General features: G+C 55.4%; 1 protein-coding gene across 2 annotated transcripts; it reads left to right on the top strand.

Annotated features, from left to right (window-relative positions):
• The first annotated feature begins 302 nt into the window (after window positions 1–302).
• Window positions 303–23,660, top strand: LOC129147017 (regulator of G-protein signaling 3-like). Of its 2 annotated transcripts, none has more exons than XM_028130752.2 (7): window positions 303–358; window positions 8,436–9,419; window positions 18,020–18,084; window positions 20,668–20,769; window positions 21,161–21,222; window positions 21,771–21,937; window positions 22,713–23,660. In XM_028130752.2, the coding sequence occupies exons 1-7, from the start codon at window positions 341–343 to the stop codon at window positions 22,896–22,898; spliced, it is 1,584 nt and encodes a 527-aa protein (XP_027986553.2). In that variant the 5' UTR covers window positions 303–340; the 3' UTR covers window positions 22,899–23,660. The 2 variants fall into 2 exon arrangements, with proteins under 2 accessions (XP_027986553.2, XP_027986555.2); XM_028130754.2 differs by lacking the exon at window positions 303–358 and adding an exon at window positions 5,401–5,454.
• The last annotated feature ends 892 nt before the right edge of the window (window positions 23,661–24,552 follow it).

The raw sequence follows: 24,552 nt of genomic DNA, 5'->3' as shown, positions 1-24,552 counted from the left end.
GGCCAGGCATTGTTAGCAGGAGAGGAGAGAGCCCTCTAGCCAGGCCACCCCAGGGCAGCATTTAGCTGGGCTCCAAGGGATGGGCAGGAAATGGGCTTGAGGAAATAGAGACATTCGGGGAAATGTCTCTCAGGCAGAGAAAGAGGGTGCCAGGTGGGAAGGGGAGTGGTGGTAGAGCCCACAGGTAAACTGGTTCCTGAGCAGAGGGCCCCGGGGTGGGTGGGGCAGGAGGGACCCAAAGGCCCTAGCTAGCGCTCTCCTTCTGACAGAGGGAGGCATCAGTCACCACAGGGAGAGGAAGAGGCTGGGAAATGCCGGCTCTCAACGCCATGCCTGTCAGATGAGAAGAGAGCTGCAGGTATGAAAGGAGTCTCTGGGGCGAGGGGAGGAGGAGCGGCGGAGACTGTGAGTGCAGCTTCCCCCCTGCAATGGAAACAGTGGTATCTGAGTCCCCAGACGAGAAGAAACGTGGCAAGGTGGTGACAGAGCTTAGTACTGGGAACTCAGACCCTGGGAAGGCCTCCTCCTGCCCAGTGAGAGGCTGGGCATCCAGGAGGGTGGGGAGGCATCCCAGCAGACTCCAAAGGCCAGGCCTGGGGGTATGTCCTTCTGCTTAGCCTGGTGGCAGTGCCAAGAGTAGGGAAGGTTTCTTAGAGGAGGCTCCTCTGTTCTCATGCCTCAGGATGGCTTTGTCTTGAGAGTTTCTGAACTGAATGAGCTACGTCTCCTCTTAGCCTCAGTATTGCTTTCCATAGAATGGGTACGCTCACTGCCCCCCTGAACCCCTGAGAGACCTGTAAGTTACTGTGGGATCCTTTAAGGAACAGAGAATTTTCCATCTGCAATTCAATTCCTCCTTCCTCTCGCTCCTCCTGCAGTCGGGCCTCTGTTTCTAGGGAACGTGTATGGGTAGCTGACTCAAGCCGGCTTGCCAGCTCCCCATCCTGGCACAGGTGCTCTGAGGTCATGCCTCTTGTCACTGCTTCCCGTCACAGAGGGAGCGGTATGTGTTGGAACTGGTCCCAACCTAGATTCTGGTCTGGACTCTGTCCTGATTCCTTGGGCATGTCACCACCTCATCTGTTAGCTGAGGCTGTTCCCCAGAATTCCCCGGGGAGTCAGAAAAAAGTGGAGGTACCCAGGCCCCTACTTGTAGGGAATCCAGTAGGACTGGAAGTGGGCCCAGACAGAGATATTTTTAAACGTGCCACAGGTGATTCTGCAGTGTTCCTCTGTTGAGAACCAATAGTCTGGATCAGTGCCTTTCAAATTTCAATATGCAAATTAATCAGCCGGGATCTCAGTAAAATTCCAGGAGATGTGGACTGAGGCCTAAGATTCTGTTTTCACATGAGTTCCTGGTGCTGCTATTCCTGGTTCTTGGCCACATTCTGAGTAGGAAGAGTTTAGATCAGTGGTCGGCAAACTCATTAGTCAACAGAGCCAAATATCAACAGTACAACGATTGAAATTTCTTTTGAGAGCCAAATTTTTTAAACTTAAACTTCTTCTAACACCACTTCTTCAAAATAGACTCACCCAGGCCGTGGTATTTTGTGGAAGAGCCACACTCAAGGGGCCAAAGAGCCGCATGTGGCTCGCGAGCCGCAGTTTGCCCACCACGGGTCTAGATGGACCCATGAAGTTCATTGGATTTCTCATTCATTCATTCATTCATTCACCAGACACTTAAGATTGCAGTAGTGAGGGTAGAGGGAGAACAGTCTCCCAGGGCTACAGAATCTGGACTTTATCTGGAGGGCATTGGTGAGCCACATGAGGTGTCAAGCAGAGGAGTGATAGGGTCAGATTTGCACTTAGACGTCTCCCGGGCATGACTCAGAGAATGACCAGCGGGGTCTGGCCTGCTGCTGGGAGGTTGACATCAATCCCGATGGAAGAACACAGTGGTCTGGAGGGCAGTGGTGGCAGTGGAGATGGAGAGAGTGGAAAGATTACTTTTTTTAAAAAATTAATAATCTATATTTTTTAGAGAAATTTTAGGAATTGAGAGGGAAGTACAGAATGTTCCTACACACGCATAACCTCCCCCAGTGGAATGATTCTTAAGATTTTATGAGGGACAATCAGGGAGGACTTGGTGATTGGCCAAAGGGGCGGTAGCGAAGGAAAAGGGAGGGAGAATGATACCCAGGTCCCTGGTTTGGGCAACGGGTGTTGGCATCATTGATACAGAGGCCAAGAGGAGGAATGGACCCAGGAAGACCATGCATTCAGGGTGGGACACATTGAATCGGGGGCACTGACGGGATGTCCACCGGAAGGTTTCCATCTCCGTGCCTGCTCTCCGGGTGCTAGCCTTCCTGGCTCAGGGCCTTTGCATCTGCTGTTTCCTCCCCCCAAGGGAGCCCCTCCCTGCCCAATGAGCAGATTTCAGGCTCAGTGTCGGCCCACGGGGTGGCCTTCCGCACTGCCCTTTTCTTCTCTCTCACAGCACCTTATAGCTTTCCTTTGCGCGATGGATCACGGTTTGTATTCACTGTTTTGGTTTCTGTGGGCGATGACTTGGTTAATGTCAGTCCCTCCTCTCTAGCCTCTGAGCTCCACCAGGGGAGAGGCCATGTCTTTCTCGTCCCCTTTTGCGTCCACAGAGCCTAGAACAGTGTTTGGGAGCAGCGCTGTCCCATGAGTGCTTGGTGGACACTTACTGATGGGACTGCGCTTAGGAGGCGGGTCTGGGCTGGCCCAGTGGACTGGGCATTGTCAGTGGCCAAATGGTGATGATAGCCTGAGGGGTGGGTGGGTGCCCGAGAGAGCAGCAGGACCCGGCTATGGCTAAGGAAACTGAGGGTCAGAGTGGTTACGCCCGAGTTCACCCAGCCAGTGTGAAGTCGGGATCAGTATCCAGAGGGAACTGGCCTCCACCTTTAGGCGTCAGGAAGCCAGGCCGGAGGAGCCAGACTGAGGCTGGGTTGGGGAGCTCAGTGTCAGCCGAGCAACTGAGGTTCCTGGAAGCCAGCGTTGAGCCAGGAACCCAGGAGCCAGGCCCAGAGCGTGCCAAACTCGAAGGAGTAACCCATCCCAAGTCAACCTGGAGGTCAAATGCTGGGCCAGAATCCTAATAGCTGCTCCCTTTCTCCGAGGCCTTTCGAGTTCACAGAGCACTTTCCTGTCCTTTCTCAGACTTGATCCCCTTAGCTCTATGGGACAGGGAGCAAGAGGCATCCCACCCCATTTTATGGTAGAAAAAACCCAGAAGTGATAGCCTGGGTCCACACAGCTGGCAAATAATAGAGCGAGGGCTCCAGCCCAGGCCTCCTGGCTTTATGTCCAGTGCTCCTTCTGTAAAATCCTAGCTGTGTAAGGGCCACCCCGAGATGGAGGCAAACCCCAGCTCACACCTCCTCGTGCCCTCCCCTCCCCCACCTCATTCAGGAAGTGGCTTTTGAGGGCACATGTGGAGCTGGAATGCGTAGTGGATGTGATGAGTCATCTCAGTGAGAGCTGCAGGTTGACTCTGAGGTCAGCAGACCTGGCTCCACATTTAGTAGCTGTGTGACATGGAGCAAGGCCGTCCCAGCAGCTCACGGCCATCCCCAGCTGCATTAGCTGGTGGGGACCGGGGGCTAGACGCCAGAGCTGGTGTGAGCAAGAGCTCTGGTGTCACACCTGCCAGCCTTCCTCAGCCCGTTCTGAGCCCGGGATTGGATTGGGGAGAGGATTTGATTAGATCCTCAACAGCAGCTCCATTTAGAGGGCCTGGTTCATTTCCTGTGTGCTGCTAGCAGGCGAGACATGGACAGAATTAGCCCTGGTCCAGCCAAGCCAAGGAAGTGATGGGTGGGGGTGAGAGACTCCCCGCAGGAGAGGGGCAGCTGCCCTGAGGACTCGGGACTCAAGGCCCTGGGCCAGCAGACTGGTCTCTCTGGCCGGATTGTTGTCACCCCGATCAGTTGCAACAGCTGCCTAGCCGGGTGTCCCCGCTGCCTGCACGTCCTCCATCAGAGCACTCACCACGCTCGACGAGACCGATTGTCCAACCTTTTGTTTTTTTCTGTTCAGGTAACTGAGGCAAGGATTGTGTCCCACTTGTCCTCTGCTGTGCCCCAGGGCCTCACCCTGTGCCCGGAGAATGAATGAATGCATGCACGTTGTCCCAGTCCCCCCAGCCCCCTGCCCTGCTCACCTGCCCAGAGCAGTTTTCATGTAGGACGCCTCTGCATGTGTCATTTCTTTGCTCACAGGACAGTCCCATGGCTGGCATCTATCGATTCTGTGACATGTTCTCCTCTCCTTTCCTAATTCTCCCCCCAGATTTCTGAGGTTTCCTGTATTTGCTCCAGAGGCCCCCTTCTCCCAAGGCACCCCCCATCCCAGCTCTCCAAAGAACACTGGCCTGACCAAACCTGCCTGGTGGCCCATCAGGAGCACAGGACAGAACCAATGAGCTCTGGTCCCTGTTTGCAAGTATCTGCCTGTGGGGGATGGGCCCAAGTTGGGTAATGCTCAGCCTGCTCCCCCTTCTAGAGCCCTGAGGGTCCCCACAACTTGTGTAGAAGGGTCTAAGGAAGCAGGGAGAGACCCTCTGCCAGGAGACATAACTGAATCAGTCTCCGATTTCTTAGGTCATTTTCTGAGCTCAGTTCCCCATCCTTAGACCGATAACAGCCACCATTTCATCAGATGCTTCTCCTGGGCCAGGCCTGTGGGACCACTCTTGTGAGTCCGGTGTGATATCACGGCTCTGTGTCTCCCGGAGGCTGGGGGGCTTGGCCAGAGTGGCACAGCGGGAAAGTGACCCCACAGGGATCAAAACCAAAGTCTGACTCTGGCATCTGAGCACCAAATTGCTGGGCACTCTGAGAGCCCTTCAGTCCTCGGTGGTTTCTCAGCCGCCCCGGGCAGGGCACCCCTGGGGACCGAGGCACTTGTCCTCCGGGCTTTGTTTGGTTTGGCCTCGGTTTAGGGCAAGATTGGAAGATTGGCAGAGGCAGGCTGACTTGCATTTCTGGTTTTGGGTCTGTAGCTGCACTTTCCTGAGGGGTGGGCAGGCTCAGGCAGGCTGCAGGCACCCCTGGGACAGGCAGGGGCCTCACGCCCACCCCACCCCCACCCTCCAGGAAAGGGGGAATGCAAATGAGGCTGCTCCTTTCTCAGGGCCACTTGGTGCCTGGCCCAAGGGCACCGGTTGCTGCTTCCTTCCATTGGTCCTCCCAGGTGGGGGTGAGCTGAGCCCGTGTGGATCGTCAGGGAGCTGGCTTTGGGCATTTGTTTTTCTTGGTGGAGACCGCTCCCTCGTGGGTGGGGCGATGGGCGGGGATCCGGGCTGCTCTGGGGACTGAGATCTGAAGTAGGCTTGGGGAGAAGGAGCTGGAGGCCTGAGGCTCTAACCCCCTGCCTGGCCCTGATTGGTACCTTTGGGCAAGTCCCCAGGTCGCTGTCCGTTCAGCTGAGGCTTTCTCTGTCCGCCTGGGAGCAGCCCTTAGTTTCCAGGTGAGATTTCTGCATTGGGGGACCTGGCATCACAGCCACCCACTTTGATTCGGGGTGTCTGGGTTTGCTCCCAGGGGCTCCTGGGAAAGGCATGATGCTGTTTGAGGTCTGTGATCTCAGCATTTCCCTCTCGATCTATTTTTAGTCACCATGCCTACCCGCACCATAATCCCATTGAGAGCTTTAACTTTCTGTAGTATGTTCTCCTGGCTGTTACTTGGGCGTGTTGGATGTCCCATTGAATAGGTGGGGACCTTGAGGCCCTGAGGATTTAGTGACTGACTCTACCTGACCCCGCAGTGTGAGTCTAGGTTGGCCCCTGCCGCTCTCTGGGCCTCAGCTTCCCTCTCTGTGCAGCGGGGATTTGGGGTTGCTGATGTTTCAGGGTCTGAGGCTGCGAGGCCTGAGTGTCATCTCCCAGATTCGGGCAGGATTTCCAGGGCAAAGAGTCCATGGGGTGCGTGGGCACCCGTCTTGGGCTTTGCCTGGGGACCAGACCCTCCAGATCCTCCTCCAGTCCTCTGAGGCCTCCCCTCCCCCTTTGCAGCCACCACCTCTGCGGGGGTTGGACACTTTCACTTTCATGCTCCCAGGCAGTGGTTCTTACCCACACTGTGCTTTCACATCCCCCTCTGGTGCTCGTGAAGAGACCCCGTGTGACCCCTGACACATGTGTGCCGCGTGTGGCTGGCCACTTGCTCCCAGATGCGAGGTCTGGCTGGGGCTTCACCGTCACAGACTCCTGAGGGCGAAGGGGTTTCCTCAGCTCTGGTGCAGCCTTTTAGGCTCTGGGTGGCTGTGCAGTAAGTCACTCCCTGCTCCTTGGCTCAGCTTTCTCATCTGTCAAATGGACATTAAGGGTCTCTGTCGCAAGAACTCTGAACTGTGTTGTAGGGGTATGTACCCCTGAAATTCTTAGCGTGTGTGTGTGTGTGTGTGTGTGTGTGTGTGTGTGTGTGTGTATGCACACATTCTCGTGTGTCTGTACAGTTTCTGTGTAGGTGTGGTGCCGCCTTTTGTTTTCATTAGTACTAGTTGGTTATGGCCTCTTCATGGACAAAAACTGGGCTCTACATAGTCCTAGCAGCAGCATTCCAACTCCTGGACTCTGATGAGCCTCAGGCCTGAGACCTGCTTCCCCGTGACTGCGGCACCGGGGACACTCCCCACCTCTGCGCCCCAGTCTGCATGCGAGACAGCTGCGTTCAGACTTCCTCCAGGGCACTCTTTTCCCCTTGGCAAAGGAAATCTACAGGAACCCAGCAAAAACTCCGAGGGTTCTCGGGGTCGTGTGCAAGGCAGCAAATGCTTTCTCTTCTGTGTGGGGAGCTCCCGGGGTTCCTCCAAGCACAGTTTCCAAGTCCTCGGGTGCTCCCTCAGCGAGGTTCCATGTGTCCGTGACATCTGGTTAGTCCACGTGTCGGCAGTATTTTGAAGTTCTTGTTTCATTCCCTTTAGTATTAAATGGCTACTTAAAAAAGATACTTAAACATTGAGAGTAAGTTATTTTTTTTAAAAAAATTATTGTTGACAGAATTACAGATGTCTCCCAACCCTTCCTTGGCCCCCCTCCACCTAGACCCTGCCCCACCGCAGGCCTTCACCACATGATTGTCCGTGACCATGGACTATGCATAGATGCACATAAATTATTTCGTTAATCTCATCCAGCCTCCCACCCTTTTCCCCTCCGAGATCTGTCAGTCTGTTTTATGCATCCATGTCTCTGGCCCTATTTTGTTCTTCAGTTTATTTTGTCCAGTAGATTCCACCTATAAGTGATATCATGTAATATTTGTCTTTTTCTGACTGGCTTTTTTTCACGAGCATAATAATTTCCAGGTCCATCCATGCTGTCTCAAAGGGTAAGAGACCCTTTTTTTTTTTTTTACTACTACATAGTATTCCATTGTGTAACTGTACCACAGCTCTTTTATCCGTTCATCTACTGATGGGCACTTGGGCTGTTTCCTGATCTTAGCTATTGTAGATAACACTGCTATGACCATAGGGGTGCATATGTTCTTTCGGATGGGTGTTTTGGGATTCTTAGGACATATTCCCAGAAGTGGGATCGCTGGGTCAAATGGAGTTCCATATTTAACTTTTCGAGGAAGCTCCATACTGCTTTCCACAGTGGCTGCACCAGTCTGCATTCCCACCAGCACTTGTTTATTGATTTATTGATGGTAGCCATGCTGGCAGGTGCGAGTGAGATCTCATTGTAGTTTTAATTTGCATCTCTTTGATGATTAGTCATGTTGAACATTTTCTCCATGTCAATCGGCCATCTGTATGTCCTCTTTGAAGAAGTGTCTATTCAGTTCCTCTGCCCAGGATTTAATTGGATTATTTGTCTCCCTGGTGTTGAGTTGTAGAAGTTCTTTATATATCTTGGAAATTAACCCCTTATCAGGTGTATCATTAACGAATATGTTCTCCTATACAGTGGGTTGCCTTTTCATTTTGTTGAGAGCAAGTTCTTATTTGAACAATTCATTAGGCTTTTTAAAAAAGACTTTGGTTCAGGTAGAAGGTTCCCTTTGGCCGGGTCCAGGATCCTCCCCCTTAGTGACTGCTGTGGCTCGGGGCTTGGTTTGGTTCTAGTCCATGAACGCAGAGAGAGCCTGGCTTCCCCGTTACTCATAGAGGTGACTTGCCCACAGCGGGACTGGCCTGAGAGGGCCACTGGGAAGACTGCATAAGGGGTTTAATCGGGCATAGCCCCTGGCACACAATAGGAGCCAGATCATGGTGTTACCTCTCCTCCCCTCATGTTTTTGATGGGGCGGTAGTTTTGAGCGAGGAGTTAAGGCTGGGACCAAAGGGGCTTTTAGGTTTCCATCTGGTGCTTTGGCTTCCAGACGGTGGGGTGGGGCTCAGGCCACTGCCTGATTTTGTTTCAGCCTCTGTGTGCGCAGTACCTGGTCACCGTGTACCCTCCTCTTCTGAACCGTGGTTGTTTTCTCTTTGTTTCCCAGATGTTTGAGTCGGAGGTGGATGAGAAAAGGGAGATGCCCTTGGAGGAAGGGAAGGGGCCAGGTGCCGACGACCCCCCACCCAGCAAGGACCCCTCTCCTGGCCAGGAGCCTCTTCCGGGACAAGACCTTCCACTCAATAAGGACTCCTCTTCTGGCCAGGAACCATCTCCTGGCCAAGAATCCCTCTCGAGCAAAGACTCAGCTTTCTGCAAGGAACCCCCACCATGCCAGGAACCCCCACCACGCCAGGAACCCTCACCAACCAAGGACTCCCCACCATGCCAGGAACCCCCTGCCGCCCAAGCCCTCCCTCCCTGCCAAGACCTTCCTGCTGAGCAAGAACCCTCTCCCAGCCAAGACCCTCTACTCAGCCAAGACCTCCCTGCCATCCAGGACCCTCCTGCTCAGGACCTTCCGCCATGTCAGGACCTACCCCCCAGCCAGGCCCCGCTACCAGCTGAGGCCCTCGCTGAGACCACGGGCTCTGGGGGCCCTCCGGCAGCCACCGGGGGCCCGCCTGTGGCCTCCAGGCCGGCCTTTGTGATTCCTGAGGTCCGGCTGGATAGTGCCTACACCCAGAAGGCAGGGGCGGAGGGGGGCAGCTCCGGGGATGAGGAGGACGCAGAAGAGGCTGAGGAGGGGGACGAGGGGGAGGAAGATGAGGATGAGGACACCAGCGATGACAACTACGGGGAGCGCAGCGAGGCCAAGCGCAGCAGCATGATAGAGACGGGCCAGGGTGCCGAGGGCGGCCTCTCGCTGCGGGTGCAGAACTCGCTGCGGCGCCGGACGCACAGTGAGGGCAGCCTGCTGCAGGAGCCCCGCGGGCCCTGCTTCTCCTCCGACACCACCTTGAACTGCTCCGACGGGGAGGGCACTACCTCTTCCTGGGCCATACCTTCGCCCCGCACCCTCAAGAAGGAACTGGGCCGCAACGGGGGCTCCATGCACCACCTTTCCCTCTTTTTCACGGGACACAGGAAGGTAAGAAGGCCGAGGGTGGAGGGGGCGTGGGTACATGAGATGGTGGGGTGGGGTCCAGGAGCTGCAGGGAAGGAGCAGTCACTGTATCCCACCCCCACCAGGACCTCCCTGCTAAGTCTTCCAATGAGTTCTTCCAATGAGCCTTATACCCATTTGACAGAGAACAAAACTGAGACCCAAGAGACCAGAAGGCAGAACCTGGACTTAAACCCATGACTTTATGACTCCAGATAATTGTGTTCTTACAGCTCCGTTGTACTGGGGACCCCCACAGAAAGTAGAGCAGACACAGCCTAGCCCAGGACATTGTGTATTTGGATCTTGAAGGCCCAAGATAGTAGCTAGAGAAACAGTTACAGTTTAGACGTGGCCCGGGCCCAGCCAGATTAGAAATCCATCGGCCGAAAACAATGACAGCACATATTTTACGTAATTCACATTACCTCATTAATTCTCACAATAGCCCTATGAAGTGGATACGATTATTGTTCCCCCCAGAGGAGGAAACTGAGGCACTGAGGTTGTCTCCCTTGCACCAGGCTTTTAAATATCAGAACCAGAGTTAGCATCTGCCTCCAGGGCTGGAGCTCTCCACCACTGGGCTCTTTGCCTCCTGCAAATATTTACACTGAGTGGCCAGATTATTATGGTCTCTGAACGCATAATAATCTGGCCACTCAGTGTATATCCTATATAATAAAAGGCTAATAGGCAAATTGTCCCCTCGACCAGGAGTTCAACCAGCAGGCAGGCCGGCCAACCGCCCATGTCCCCTCCCCCTGGCCAGGCTGGCCAGACCCCACCCATGCACCGGGCCTCTATAATATATATATACATACACACACACATACTGAGTGGCCAGATTATTATGCGTTCAGAGATCATAATAATCTGGCCACTCAGTGTATAAGTAGAGGAACACGTGTGTACTGATTTCCTGCTGTGTGCCAGGCTCTGTTCTCTGGCCCAGCTGGGCCCCAGCAATGTGTGCGGCTGACCTCAGCCTGGGAGGCGTGAGCTATCTGTGTGGGCCAGGAAGGTGGCCACCCCGTGAATGACTGCGCCATGTCCTTGACGCCCATTAGCCAGCTTGAGTCTGGGTTCTGTCTCTTACTGTGGAGCCTCGGGTGAGTCACTCAGCTCCTCTGGGCCTCAGTGTCCTCTGAGGAGCAGAGATGAATGGCACTCACGTCCCAGGGTGGTTGAGGATAAGCCGGAAGCGTCTGGGGCCTGAGGACATTAGCGCAGACGCTAAGCGGATGCTGTTGGGGTGCTAACAGCCAGCGCAGTGCAAGGTGTCGTTGTGACGACTGTTGTGAGGCTAGGCGGGTGGGGGGGGGTCAGTGTCCGCAGAGGACAGCTGACCCTCAGAGGCCTGGGAGTCCAGGGAGGAGAGACCCCAGGGCCCGGGGCCATCAGGGAAGGCTTCAGAAGTCTTCTCGCTCTCTCCCGTCTCAGCTTCCCTCAGCTGAGCCTTGAGACTTGAGCAGGTTTGGAGTAAGCAGAGGGGCTGAGGCAGGCACTCTGTGGAAGAGGACGTGGCCTGGACGAAAACGTCCACAGGAGCCAGTCTGGCTGGAGCAGGGGATCCTGAACTGCAGGGATGGCAGGTGCGTGGCACCTGGGAGGAAAGGTGGTCGGGCTGGCAAAGCAGGCTGGGCCCTCAAGAAAAGGACCTTAAACTTTGGGTCCAGGATGGGAACGAAATCCCAAATTGGGACTGGATCTCAGTTTCCTCATCTGTCAACACATGTGGTTCTCAAACTTTGAAGTGCTTCCAATTCACCAGGAGGAGGCTATGCATATGCAAGTTTCTAAGTCCCCAACCCAGACTTCTAGAATCAGAATTTCCACGGGGGGGCGGGGGGGGTGGTGTGTGCTCAACCCTGAATTATAAACAAGCCCCCCCAGGGATTGTGATGTTCCTGGTCGTTTGAGTGTCACGGTCTTAGGCCATTTCTTGATGCAGCTGCTACAGGAGAGAGTCCAGACCTCTGTGCTGCTGAGGTGAGGCCTCGGGCTGACTCAGCGAGGCCTGGACACTCTTCTCTGGAGGACGTCCGAGGTCCACCATCTGCCTTGAGCCTCTCAATCCTGATTCCCCCTCCAGACCCATCCAAGTTCTCTTGCTCCGATGGAAATACACATAATATTGATAAATTCACACACATTCATGCATACACTTCCAGTTCCCCAAATTAGCTGACCTCAACTCCTATTTTGGGATAGATACTTCCGCCTGGGAGTCCAGCAGGCCTGGGCCAGTTCTCTCAGCTTCCTCCTTTGGGTGCCCAGGGTTCCCGCTGGCCTCCTCTCCTCCCCCACCTTCTCTTGGCCTGCTGCTTCCTTTCTTGGGCTTGAGGGACTGAGCTGGCAGGGCCTCGGAGGCCGCCCCAGCCCGTGGTAGCTACCCTTCTGTGTGGCTTCTGCTTGCCGGGCCCTGAGTCCTTCATCATCATTCATATCCTGTTCCCTCCAGCCAGCCGGATTTAGTAAGAAACCTACCCTTGTCAAGGAGAAGTAAGGTCTAGGCTGGACAAGCACCCTGGTCTCTCTATATCCCTCACTGGCAGTGGGCATTGGGCAAGTCCTTGTCCCTCTGAGCCTCAGTTTCCTCATCAGTGAAATGGGTATGGTAATAACACCTCCTTTGTAGGGATGCTGAGAAGATTAAATAGCCCGACTCAGGTAAAGTGTTAAGGGCAGGGCTGCCACTCAGCACCTGGTGGGTGCTCCATAAATGGGAATCGTGTTGACAAGGAGGAGGAGGAAGATAAGCCGCAAGAGGAGTAGCGGTTACCCCAACATGCACCAAGTGCCTCCAGCTCCCTTTCCTAGCTTTCACAGCACGGCTTCAAGGAGGGCCCAGCTGTACTCATCTTGCTGTGGGGAGCCTGAGGCCAAGGGAGAAATGTTTTGTCCCAGACCACACAGCGAGTGCAGCTGGACAGTGGCCTCAGCCTGGTCCCGTCCCCTCTGGCTCTACCCCAGACCCTGCGCACCTCATGCTGGGGAGGGGCAGGGGCAGGGGGCTGGGGAGGCAGCGCTTTCCCAGGACTTCCATCTCCCTGGCTCAGACCTGGCTTTCCGGGGAGGAGAGGGGTGAAGTCTTCAGGCTAAGGAATCAGAGAGACCCTGTTCAAGTCTCAGCTCTGCCTCCTCCTGCCTGGTCCTGAGACCTTGGCCACGTGACGTCTTTCTCTGGGCTTCAGTGTTCTCTTATAAACTGGGAAGACTTGAGTCTGCTTGGAGTTGTCCAGGGATTCAAGAAGGTTGCCGTTTGTAGGTGCTCAGTGCCCATGGCACTGACCCTGGGGTGACATGAGACCTAGGAGCACCAGACAGAGCTGGCTCGGCCTCAGGCTGGTCAGTGTGCTGATGTGTGGCTAAGCGGAGGCTGCCTAGAGCACAAAGTTGCCTGTCGCAGGGTGACCGTCCCTACGTTGACCCTCCCCCCACCTGTCATTCTGCCCTCTTGTGCACTGATTTCTACTGTGAGCGCGAGTGTCCGAATCAGACAGACCCGGACGTGGTCTGCCTGCTATGGTCACCTTACTGATGGGCCCGCTGAGGTCCAGAGAGGAGACCCCACACAGTTAGCCCATGAGTCCTGCCTGGGCCTGCCTCCTTGTGCTGAGCTGAGCTGTCTCACAGTGCCCTCTGCTGCCAGCCCTGGCTCTGCCGGCTGCTCCCTGGAGGCCAGGCTGGACAGATCCACAGGCCTGTGCCTGCCCTTTTCCCGGGAGCCAGGGAAGCCCCGAGCTATCTGTGTCTGGGCGCAGGATGCTGCCATTGAACTGCACCACGGTCTGGCCTGGCCCAGGCCAGAGTCACAGGTCACTCTTTGACAGCGAGGAGACAGGCAGGGCCCCTCCCTGGCCATGCTTCCTTGTCCCTCCTCCTGCAGGGCACTGGCACGTGCAGAGGCCATCAGCGGAGGGGGCTCGCCCTGCCGCACTAGGTCTTAGGTTGCCGGTTAGACAAGAGGGCTCCTAGGATGCCTTCCAGCTCCGAGAGGTGATAACACCTTCCAGGCTCCTATTTAAGAAAAGCCTAAGAGAAATGATTTCCGGTGTCTAAACAAATAAGTGTAGAGCTTAGATCCAGTGTTTCCACAGGGTTCCCTGGGGCCTGCCAGGCTGGGAAACCCGGGGAGGCCCTGCTCACAGGAGCGCCCTCAGGCCTGGGTGGGCTCTGGAACTGGGCCCAAAACTCTCTGCTACTTACCAGCTCTGGGAGCCCATGCAGGTAACGGAACTGCTCTGGGCCTCAGTTTTCCCACCTGCAAACTGGGAGCAATAAGCAAATAGTTCTTAGAATTGTTGCAAAGATTAAATTAGGTGACGTTAGGAACAGCCTGTGTGTGCACACATACACACACGTCTTTGCAACCTTGATGGGCAGCGTTCTCAGGAAGGAGGCGGCATTCCCCCCCCCCCCCCCCCGAGTCTTTCACTGAAAACATTCCAAATGTGCTCGCTCCTCGCATTTGAATAGCACTTTCGCTCAGTGCCTGGCACATAGTGAGCGCTCAACAAGTCACAGCAGTAACCACAATGGCTGATAGTTACTGAGGACATACACGGACAGCCTCTGTGCATTGCACTTCATCCGGGCTAACATTAATCCTCATAATAAGAGGTGGGTCTAATTATCCTCCTCCTCTTACAGGTAAGGAAACCAAGGCCCAGAAAAGGGACGTAGCTCGTCTGAGGCCTGTTAGCTGATAAACGACGGAGCTGGAATTCAAATCCAGGCAGTTTAGCATCTTTACTGCTATGATTAGAGTTCTAATTACAATAAAAAGTATGGTTATTATTCCAAGAGGCAGTGAGCTCTCAGTCCCTGGAGATGGCCGGGTGGGGCTGGGCAGGCCCCAGGGATTCCTGCCTGGAGTGAAGGGAGATGGTTCTGGGCTCAGCCCACCTCCGTTAGCCATTCATCAGGGAGGGTCACGTAGCCTAGAGATGGTGGGGAGCCGATGGGAAGGAGAGGCCCTCTGTGCTGGGCCCTGGGCAGGCCTGGCTGCCGTTCCCGTAGACAGGAACCTTGGGAACTACTCTGGCTGCAAACGAGAATCCTAACTTTTCATCTTAGTTTCTTCGCTTTCTGCCCCCCACCCCTTGGTGCCCAGGTTTTCCTGGCTACTTTGGGGGCCGACTCCCAGGGCCAGAGCTGCCCGGCCCCTCTATCAGGGGGATTGGCTTGGCTGGTCCCTGCCGAAGATGACCCCTCTCCCGAAGATGACCCCCTCCCAGCAGTGGAAGGAAGAGCCCATTTCCCAGCAGTGCAGAGGCTGGGGCTGGCGGGCGGGTGGGAGTGGTCCCCAGGCCCATTGTGTGGTGCTGATAAAGTGCGGAAGCTGAGGTTAGAATGGGAGGAAGCACAGCGCCTGGGCCCTTTCCCACGGGTGGGGGCTTCAGGCCCTGCCTAGCCAGGCCGGCGTGGCCACAGCTTGTATATTCAGTGGGTGACAGGAGTAGCACCCACTGGGCAATGAGCACAAGCAGCCTCTGGGTAGTGAGGACACACTGTGTGCCAAGGTTGGGCCGTGCGGGCCCAGACTTTTTCCTAGGGAATCTTCCGGCAGGGGGGGGTGTGGTCGGCCTCAGGCCTATGCTAGAACTAAAGAAGCTGAAGCGGAGAGGCTGGGGAACTGCTCCAAAGTCAGTGGGAAGAAGATCTATAGCCAGGTCTGGCTGCAAACCCAGCTCTGGAATCCCTCGTCACAGACGGGCGTGTGCCTGTGTGTGCACGTACACACTCGTGTTTACAGCCTTGGTGGGGCAGCGTTCTCAGGAAGGAGGCGGCATTTCCCCTGAGTCTTTCACCGAAAACATTCAAAACGTGCTCTGTCCTCGCCTTTGCGTAGCAGCATCCTCTGGCGGAGAAACACACGGTTTGGATTCAGATAGACCTAGATTCCTGCTGCCAGTTAAGTGCTGGGTATCCTTGGCCAAGTGGCTTACCTTCTCTGAGCCTCTGTTTACTGTATGGACTTACTCTGAAGATGAATGAGATAGATTCTGAATAATGCCCATCCCAAGGTCTGGCCTATAGTACAAGCTCTATAAATGATGCCATACTTCACCTGTCCTTCATCTATCCATCCGTAGGTCCGTCCATCCATCCATCCTTCCATCCATCCATCCATCCATCCATCCATGGGTGCATGCTTTACTGAGGCTAGTAGCTCCTCCTGCTGGATATCTCTGGATTATTTTTCTTTCCAGAATTAACACAGTATTTTAAGGCGTAGCCCATCTTTATTTTACAAGTGAGGAAACTGAGACCCAGGGTGGGGCTCATGAGGAATCAGAGCTGAGAGCCACGCCTGGAGGCCTTCTATCTTATCTTGGGACATAGAGTCCATGCCCATCCTCTCTGAGCGCTATTTCCTCTGCTGTCTCGGAGCACTTCCTGGGCTCCTGCTCTGGGTGGCACAGCTGGGGCTCTGGTTTCCCCTGAGAAGGACAGGCAAGCATAGGCAGGGAGACAGAGGGAGGCCCCGGTAGAGATGGTATGAGTCTGGAGTGGTCTGCAGGAGTGATGGACTAGGGCAGTGGTCGGCAAACCGCGGCTCGCGAGCCACATGCGGTTCTTTGGCCCCTTGAGTTTTTAGCAAAGGCCAGCTTAGGAGTACCTTCATTAAGTTAATAACAATGCACCTACCTATATAGTTGAAGTTTAAAAAATTTGGCTCTCAAAAGAAATTTCAGTCATTGTACTGTTGATATTTGGCTCTGTTGACTAATGAGTTTGCCTACCACTGGACTAGGGGGAGGTGAAGACTGGGAGAAGAGGAGAGGGCATTCCAGGAAGAGGGCATAGCACTGGCAAAGGCAAGGAGATGGGGGTGGAATGGGTGGAATCTGTGGGCTGAAGTGGAGCCTGGGAGATAAAGTTGCAGGCCTTGAATCAAGCAGCAGGCACCTCAAGATGCATCTTTCCTAGTCCTCTTTCCCTCCCTCTCCATTCATTCATTCATTCATTCATTCATTCATTCTACACATATTTATTGGATACTGTGCCCTAGGTCCGGTGAAGATTACCCAGACAGGTGCAGTCAGACAGCGGCCTCGCTCATGGGAACTCACAGTCCAGTGGAGAAGACAGATTTGGAACAAGCCATTTTGGGTGTAGTGGGGACCTCAAAGGGAGTAAAGGAGACACAACCTTGATCTGGGGGTCAGGGAGGGCCTCCCAGGTGAGGAGGCATTTAAGCATCTTTCCAGAGGTCTAGGTCTTTCCAGAGGCTGGGTCGTAGGAGGAGAAGGCATCCCCCATGGAAGGAATAGCATGTGCGAAGGCCCACAGTAAGGGACGAGACAAGTGAAGACCTTCTGTTTGGTTGGGGGGCAGGTCAAGGAGGTTGCTGGAGCAGGAGTCAGGCTGGGGAGATCACTGGAGGAGTGGTAATGGATGTTAAAATGAGCTTTCTGCCCGGATCCTGAGACGATAGACCCTGCACATCATGTTATGGAGTTTGGATGTTTCCCCGAGGGTACTAGGGAGCCATGGAGAGTTTTAAGGCAAGAGAGGTGTAATAATTCACTTCACACACTACTGAGCAGTCCCAGGTATCTTTCAAACTGCAGAATCCTGAGTTAGTCATTAGGATTTCAATTTTGAAATTAAGGAATAGAGGCTTGCTGGAGGCAACGACCAAAAAGTAGTTAACATATAAATACGAGAGGTCCGTCAGAAGGCTGATGGACTTTGATATTCAGCAAGGGCTGAGAATCAGCATTATATTACCTGCTGCTGGCTGAATGGCTGAAGGCAATCCCTTAACCCAGTGGTTGGCAAACTCATTAGTCAACAGAGCCAAATATCAACAGTACAATGATTGAAATTTCTTTTAAGAGCCAAATTTTTTAAACGTAAACTTCTTCTAACGCCACTTCTTCAAAATAGACTCGCCCAGGCCGTGGTATTTTGTGGAAGAGCCACACTCAAGGGGCCAAAGAGCTGCATGTGGCTCGCGAGCCGAAGTTTGCTGACCACGGCCCTAACCTGATAATCTTTTATTGTTTACCAAACCTTACCATTGATGTCTGTTTGCTTTGCTAAAGGGCCAATGTGTATTCTAGTAAATAAAAAGCTATGGGTCCGGACATTCAGGGAGCCATTCCACTAGAGAAGGGCCTCCACCTGGTTCCCCCAATGCCTTCCAAATTTATATTTCTTATCTAGCATATCCATTTGTGTGTGGCCCCTTATCCCAGATTCTGAATCCTTGCTGCAAAAGGTTGTGGCAGAGGCTCAGAGAAGGACAGCAATTGGCCCAGTCACACAGCAGAACCCCTGCTGAAGTGCTGCTCTCCAGCCAGCCCTACTGCCTGCCGTGATGTCTCTGCCCTCTTCTCAGCAAGCCAGGTCCTACGTGCACTAGGAGGAGACCCTTGGGGAGAGGCTCGGCCAAGCCAGCTGCATTCCATTGGACAGGCTGTTTCTAGTAGTGGGGTCTCCCTCCCTCGCCTGTTCTGTGAGGGGTGGGGACTAGAGGAAGCGATTTTGCAGGAGCTGTTCGATTCCCGAGTCTCTCTCTGCTCAGGCAGCAGCCTCTGGATCACACCATACCTGTCTTTTCTCCACAGATGAGTGGGCCCGACACGGTTGGGGACAATGACGAAGGCGCCCGGAAGAGAAAGAGCAAAAACCTGTACGTTGGAAAGATCCGTGGCCCTCACCCTTGCACCCCTCTTCCTCCTCCAGGGGTACAGGTGGGGAGAAGGGGCTGCACCCAGTCCTGCCCCAGGCAGACACAGGGAACAGCAGAACCTTGGGACTTAGCAGTGGCCCCAGGGCAGGGTCACCAGGGTTCTGAGCTTCTGGCACTGCCCTCAGCATCTATGTAGTGTCAGGCAAGGTGCTGATTCAGCGCCTGGAAGCCACCGGGAACCAAGCGGAGGAAGCCAGCCAGGTTGCCATTGCCCCGCTCCAGCCTTTGAAAGAAATAGTGGCTGAGAGACCTCAACAGGTCCTTGGCTGCCTCTGAGAAAGGGCTGAACAGACAGTTGGTAAGGTTCCCCTTTCTCCTCTTGGCTCTTGAATAGTAGCAGTCTCAGACATTGCCAGGAGGGGGCGCTGCTGGCCCAGAGAGCGAATCCCATATTCCCCAAGCCTTTCTGGCCATGCTCAGGCTCCCTTACTCTTTCGTCTGGGGGGGTGTTAGAAGTGTCAGTTAGCAGGGTGTGTGGAGAATCTCCTTGGGTCTCCTGTTCCCCCAGGGCCGAGACCCTGGAGACTGCAGAGAATGGCAGGGCGGGAAGTTAAGGGACACATGGTGGCACCTGGAGGGGACCTCCTCCTCTCCAGGTCCTGTAGTGCCCACCGTTATGCACAAATTGGGCTTGGGCGGGGAGAACAGGGATCTTTCCCAGATGCCTCCTGCAGCCTTCTTCCCTAGCCTCGACCCTAGCTGACTCCATCCACTTCGGTAGAAACTCTCTTCCCCCAGCTCCCCTGCCCTCTCCAGTTTCCTGCCGCAGCTGCAGGCTTCTCTCTACTGTTCCCTGTGGGCTCTGAGCCAGCAAGGAGCCCCTGAAGGTTGGGCCTCAGACAAGCACCCCTCTCCCCCCACCCCTCTGTGTACCCACCTGCACAGTGGGCCCGGAGCAGGGGCTCTCAGCACCAGGCTCAGGGAGCTGTGCTCTCTCCCTCCCGGCCACCCCAGGGCTCTCTGTGGGCCCAGTCCTCACCCAGAGGGCTGCCAATCCCTGGACTCCTTGGCCTTATCGCATTGGCTTGGAACCTTCTAGAGCAAGGTCCCCATCCCTGGGCAGCTGCCCCAGACCCTCCGGTAGACATGTGGGCAGTTTTGCCCCTAGCACTGTGTTAAAGCCTTCTGTGCATCTTATCCTGGCCTTGAAACAACCCCAGCAGATGTTAGGTGCCTTTGTCATCCCCGTTTAGCTGATGAGAAAATTTGACATTCAGAGAGGTTGGGTAACTTGACAAAAGGCGCACAGCTGGTTACTGCTGGAGCTGGGATTCGAACCCTGGGCTGTCTGGCTTCAAATTCTCACCCGTAAGCTCCACCGGGTACCACTCCCCTCAAGTACAAGGGTGTCCAGTAGGTCCTAGTTTGAATAACTTCAGAAGTATAAATGCTACAGACTTATAAAGCACATTTGAAAGTTGAGTTTTTTACATTTCTTCTGCACGTCTTTAGCTCTGTGATTTAGATCATACCTTCTAAATGTTTGCTTTCAGTCAACATTTCTCATCTTTAATCAGAAAGATGGAGATAAGAAATTAAAACAAAAAAAACTTACTCAAAATGTTTCAAAGACTAAATAATTGCACGTTCAAAAGATGTTTTTGAAAGTTTATAGGACTTGTACTTCTGAAGCTATTTAAGCTTAAAATTGTACTAAGACATTTGGCGCATCCTGCATGTTCGTGGATGGGGGTATCCAAAGCCAGCGGCTGAGGTTGGGAGCTGTTCTCTGGGGGGTGCTCAGGGGTAGGGGGTCTAGAGAAAAGGGGGGGGGGAGGGCAGGCCAATAGGAGCCTGAGACATTTAACCCTTTGCTGCTAGCAGCTTCGCCCAGGGCTAAAATCTGCAGCCATGGGGGGGAGTGGCAAAGCTAAAAATAGTTCTTGGCTAAAAATAGGCAGTCCTGCCACCCTGGTGTGCACAGGCTCTCCCTCCGCCCCTCTTCCCTCCCGGCAATTTGCTGACTCGTTCTCTCCTTCCCCCAGCTGCCGTGGTAACGGGGGAGGCCACTCACAAATAACTGGGCCTGGCTTCCTGCCTGGGCGGGCCCCAGAGGCCGCCCCTTGCAGACACAGCCCCTTTCACGGGCTCCCTCTCCGGGTTGGCCAGGAGGGCTTTTTTTTTCCTCCTCTCCGTCCTGGTCCCTCCCATTTCCTGGCTCCTCCTGTTTGAGTCCCAGCCCAGCCTATGCCTGGGAGTCCAGCAGTCGGGCTGGGATCCCAGCAAGCGCAGGCACGCTCTTCCACATCCCGCCCCATCGCTGCCTGGCCTGCCTGCCGCTCAGGACAGAGCTTGGGGAGCAGGAGCCCCGAGTGCTCCCTGCAGACCTTCCCGGGCCCCAAGGTGGGGGGCCCTACGGAGATGCTCCGGGGCATGTACCTCACGCGCAACGGGAACCTGCAGAGGCGGCACACGATGAAGGAGTAGGTGGCCCTTGCCCCGGCCCGCGGCCTCCCGACCCTGAGCTTACAGGGTCTGAGAGTGCCTGGCTGACCGACCCCCCTTCTCTGCTTCTGCCCCCAGAGCCAAGGACATGAAGAACAAGCTGGGCATCTTCAGGCGGCGGAACGAGTCCCCCGGGGCCCAGCCAACAGGCAAGGCAGACAAAGTGATGAAGTCATTCAAGTAGGTCCCCCCTGGCACCTTGGGACCCCTCAGGCACTCACTGATTCCCCGGAGGGGGGACGGGGGAGAGGGGGAGCAGGGCCGGTGGTGGGGTTAAAGGGCAAGGGGTATTGAATCCAGCTCTGGGTGGGATGGAGGCTCAGATAGAGGGAGCCTGGTGCCTACAAGCAGCAGCCCTCAGGGGATAGCTGCCCTGGGAAGGACAGCCAGGCAGGGGCGGCGGGCAGGGGGGGATGGAAGTGAAGCTGACCCCAAGAAAGGGGGTGGACCCCTCCTGGACTCCCCAGTCAGGATCAGTCACTGCCTGGGCCAAGGGCGGCGAACAGAGGCTGCCCAGACCCAGCTGCCCCCCTTTTCGGAGCCTCATGGTGCCCCTTCCCTCTGCCCTCAGGCCCACCTCGGAGGAAGCCCTCAAGTGGGGCGAGTCCTTGGAGAAGCTGCTGCTTCATAAATGTAAGTGGGGGCCAGTGGCCTGTTCCCCCTCCCTGTGTTCTCTCCCTCCCTCTCTCTTCTTCCTCTCCGAGACCAGAGCGGGAGCCTGATCCTGCAGAGGTAGCCTTTCCCTCTTTGCTGGGCCCCGTGAGGGGTCCCTGTTGTTGGGAGAGGCTGAGCCCGGGCTGAGGCCCTTGGCCTGGCCTTGAGCCGGCTCCGCCAGCCCCTCCCTGTCCATGGGAGCTGGCACTGCCTGCTGGAGGCCGTTGGGACCTGTGTGCTCAGACCCATTTTCCCAGAATAACAAGAAACATTTCCATGTACTGTGAGGGCTCACACTGGGCCAAATGTGGCGGTCCTCCTCTCATGGGCAGGACCCCCTCTGAGCCTCACAGGGCTGGTGATCCCCATTTTGCAGATGGGAAAACTGAGGCACAGATGGGGAGACACCTGGCCAGGGCTCACAGAGGCATTTACACCCTAATGTTCCTAGGAGGATAATCTGGGGGTGCTGAGGGCAGGAGAGGCTGGTTCTGCCTCTCACCCAGGGTCCGGACTTGTCCTCACAGACGGGTTAGCAGTGTTCCAGGCCTTTCTGCGCACCGAGTTTAGTGAGGAGAACCTGGAATTCTGGCTGGCATGCGAGGACTTTAAGAAGGTCAAGTCACAGTCCAAGATGGCAGCCAAGGCCAAGAAGATCTTTGCCGAGTACATCGCAATCCAGGCGTGCAAGGAGGTAAGGACTCCGTCCGGGCCCTCAGCCCTGTCCCCGTGCCCCATGGCCTCTTAGTGATTGGGGGGAGCTGGATGCCTCCAGGAGGAGGTCAGGAAGGGGAGAGGGCAGGGTGATTCTCAGGCACCGTGTGTCCTGGGGTGGAGAGGAAGCCAGCTGGGACCTCGGGAAGAACTGAATTCAGTTGATACCAAAAATGGCCTCTTGCGATGCTAAGCCCTTTATGAATGGGCTCACGTCTGTAACCTGTGAAGTAGATTTTAATATGATCTTCATTTTTAAAATGAGGGACCGTCTTGGAGAGCCTAATCATAGCAGCTGACGTCTATTGAGTGCTTACTGTGTGCGCAGCCACGAGGGCGAGGGGGGGGGCGGGGTCTGTTGATTCAACCCCTATGTGTTTAACACGGGTGGTCTAGCTTAATTTGCACAACTCTTGGAAGAAGGTACTATTATTCCTAAGCGGTAGATAAGACAACTGAGGCTCAGAGCACTTAAGTGATTTGCTCAAAGCCACACACCTAGGTGTGGCGCTACTGGGATTTAAACCCGGGCAGCCTGACCCTGGAGGTGGTTTTCAGGCCCTTCAGTAAGGGACGAGCTAAGACTTGAGCTAAGACTTGAACTGCCGGCCCAGGGCCTCCACTCTGGACCTTGTGATGTGGAGCAGAGGGGCTTTGAGGTGAGAGGCCAGATAGGTCCCGCCCAGGTCCCACCCCCCCACCCCAGGGTCAGCCCCCTGCCGGCGGCCCTGACCATGCCACCTGTGCCCCCGAAGGTAAACCTGGACTCGTACACACGGGAGCACACCAAGGACAACCTGCAGAGCGTCACGCGGGGCTGCTTCGATCTGGCGCAGAAGCGCATCTTCGGGCTCATGGAAAAGGACTCGTACCCACGCTTCCTCCGCTCTGACCTCTACCTGGACCTCGTTAACCAAAAGAAGATGAGTCCCCCACTTTAGGGGCCGCCAGGGTAGAGCTCAGCATTCACACTAGGAGGGCTGGGCTTCCTCCTACGCCTCCCTCTCCCCTGCGACGGAGGGGGCAACCAAGCCCCCAGAGGCCACGTCTCCGGACGGACAGATGGACATTTGGATGAGAGGCTGGGACCAAGAGAGGCCCAGGCCACTGGAGGAGAGAAGGACCGGCCCCACTGGGTCCCCACTGCCGCGGTACGAGGGGGCTCCAGGGCCCCGGCAGGTCAGGGGCCCTGGCTGAACCAGATCCGGAGCTGCTGCTCCCTGCTGCGGAGACCTCACGTTGACCAAGTTCCTTAAAGAACTGGCTGGTGGGGCAGGGGCATGGCCCGGGCTCCAGGGCTCTCCAGGGGCCACTGGGGCTCGCGCAGAGCCCCCGCCTTGAGTTTTATTTATTTAAACAGTAGTAGGATGCTTGACACGTCTTCCTGTAATAGGAAACCGTTGCCTCATCAGTTTTCCTAGTTTACAAGTGCAATATTTTAACCAACGCCTTGTGAAAAGCCACCTTGCAGAGAAGGTGGGCATCATTTTCCAGGTTCAGGGGATGTGCTGGCCCCAGGCACCGGTGGCAGGCAGCTGGGCCTTCTGGACTGATGAGGCCTGGAGGAGCGGGCGATGCCGTCTGCCCTCGCCCAGAAATCCAGCGCCCTCGAGGAAGGAGGTCCCTTGAGGGGCTCTGGGGAAGCATGACCCCCTCAGACCACACAGCAGCCAAGTTCTGGAGCAAATAAAAGGCCTGTGTTAGTTCTTGCTTTTGACCCTTTCTGTGTGTTCCTGGTTTTGAGGCTTCCCAGGGTGACTGGGGCTGGGAGGGTTGGTCGTTGGCCTGCTGGTCCAGCTTCTCCTCCTTTCTAGCCATCCCCTGCCTCCCATCCTGGAGCCACAGACACCATACAGTGGTGAGGGCTGCTCCCTGACCACCTCTGCCTCTGTGGCCGGCTCTGCCATGCTCGTTCCGCTTCTCTTCTCTGCAAGCCTGGGAGGAGGGGGTTATCCCCATTTTACAGATGAGGAGCATGGTACCCAGGCAGGTAAGGAGACTTGTTCAAGGTCACACAGCAGGCAAGGGGCAGAGACAGGGTTCAGTCTAAGCCCAACTGGCTGAAAAGCTCTGGATCTCCTGTCCTCTGCCAGCCACAGGATGGAGTCCGGCCTTGGTCACCCACTGGCCGTGTGACCTTCAGCAAGCTCCTTCACTTCTCTGCCCTGCCACACCCTGGGATTCTGGTGGAACTTTCAGGTGTCCCGGGGCTGGTTGGTGGAGGTGGATGGGCCAGAATCTTTGGCAGGGCAGCAGTGCAGACGAGGCCTTTAGGACAAGGAAGAGCTGGGGAGGTGACAGGGAGTAGGGCTCACAGAGTCCCTCTGTGGCCCTGGGGAAGGCTTCCAAAACTGTGCCTAACAGGAGATGCACGTTTAGGGAAGGCCTGGTCCACAGCCACCGTTCAGGGGAGGCCCTGGCCCACTTTCCTGGAGGGTGGAAGAGGGCCTGGAATCCAAGCCAAGCTGATGCCAAAGCTTTCTCTGGTGCCCACACATACCAGCTGCCAGGGTCTCGGGGCAGGGGCCAGGACATGGCCTGTGGGTGGGGACTGGCTCAGCTGGGCTGACTTAAATCTGGACAGGATTGGTTGGT

Source organism: Eptesicus fuscus, chromosome 15, assembly GCF_027574615.1.
Source record: "Eptesicus fuscus isolate TK198812 chromosome 15, DD_ASM_mEF_20220401, whole genome shotgun sequence".
Lineage (NCBI taxonomy): Eukaryota > Metazoa > Chordata > Mammalia > Chiroptera > Vespertilionidae > Eptesicus > Eptesicus fuscus.
This window is presented reverse-complemented; position numbering and strand designations above follow the sequence as displayed.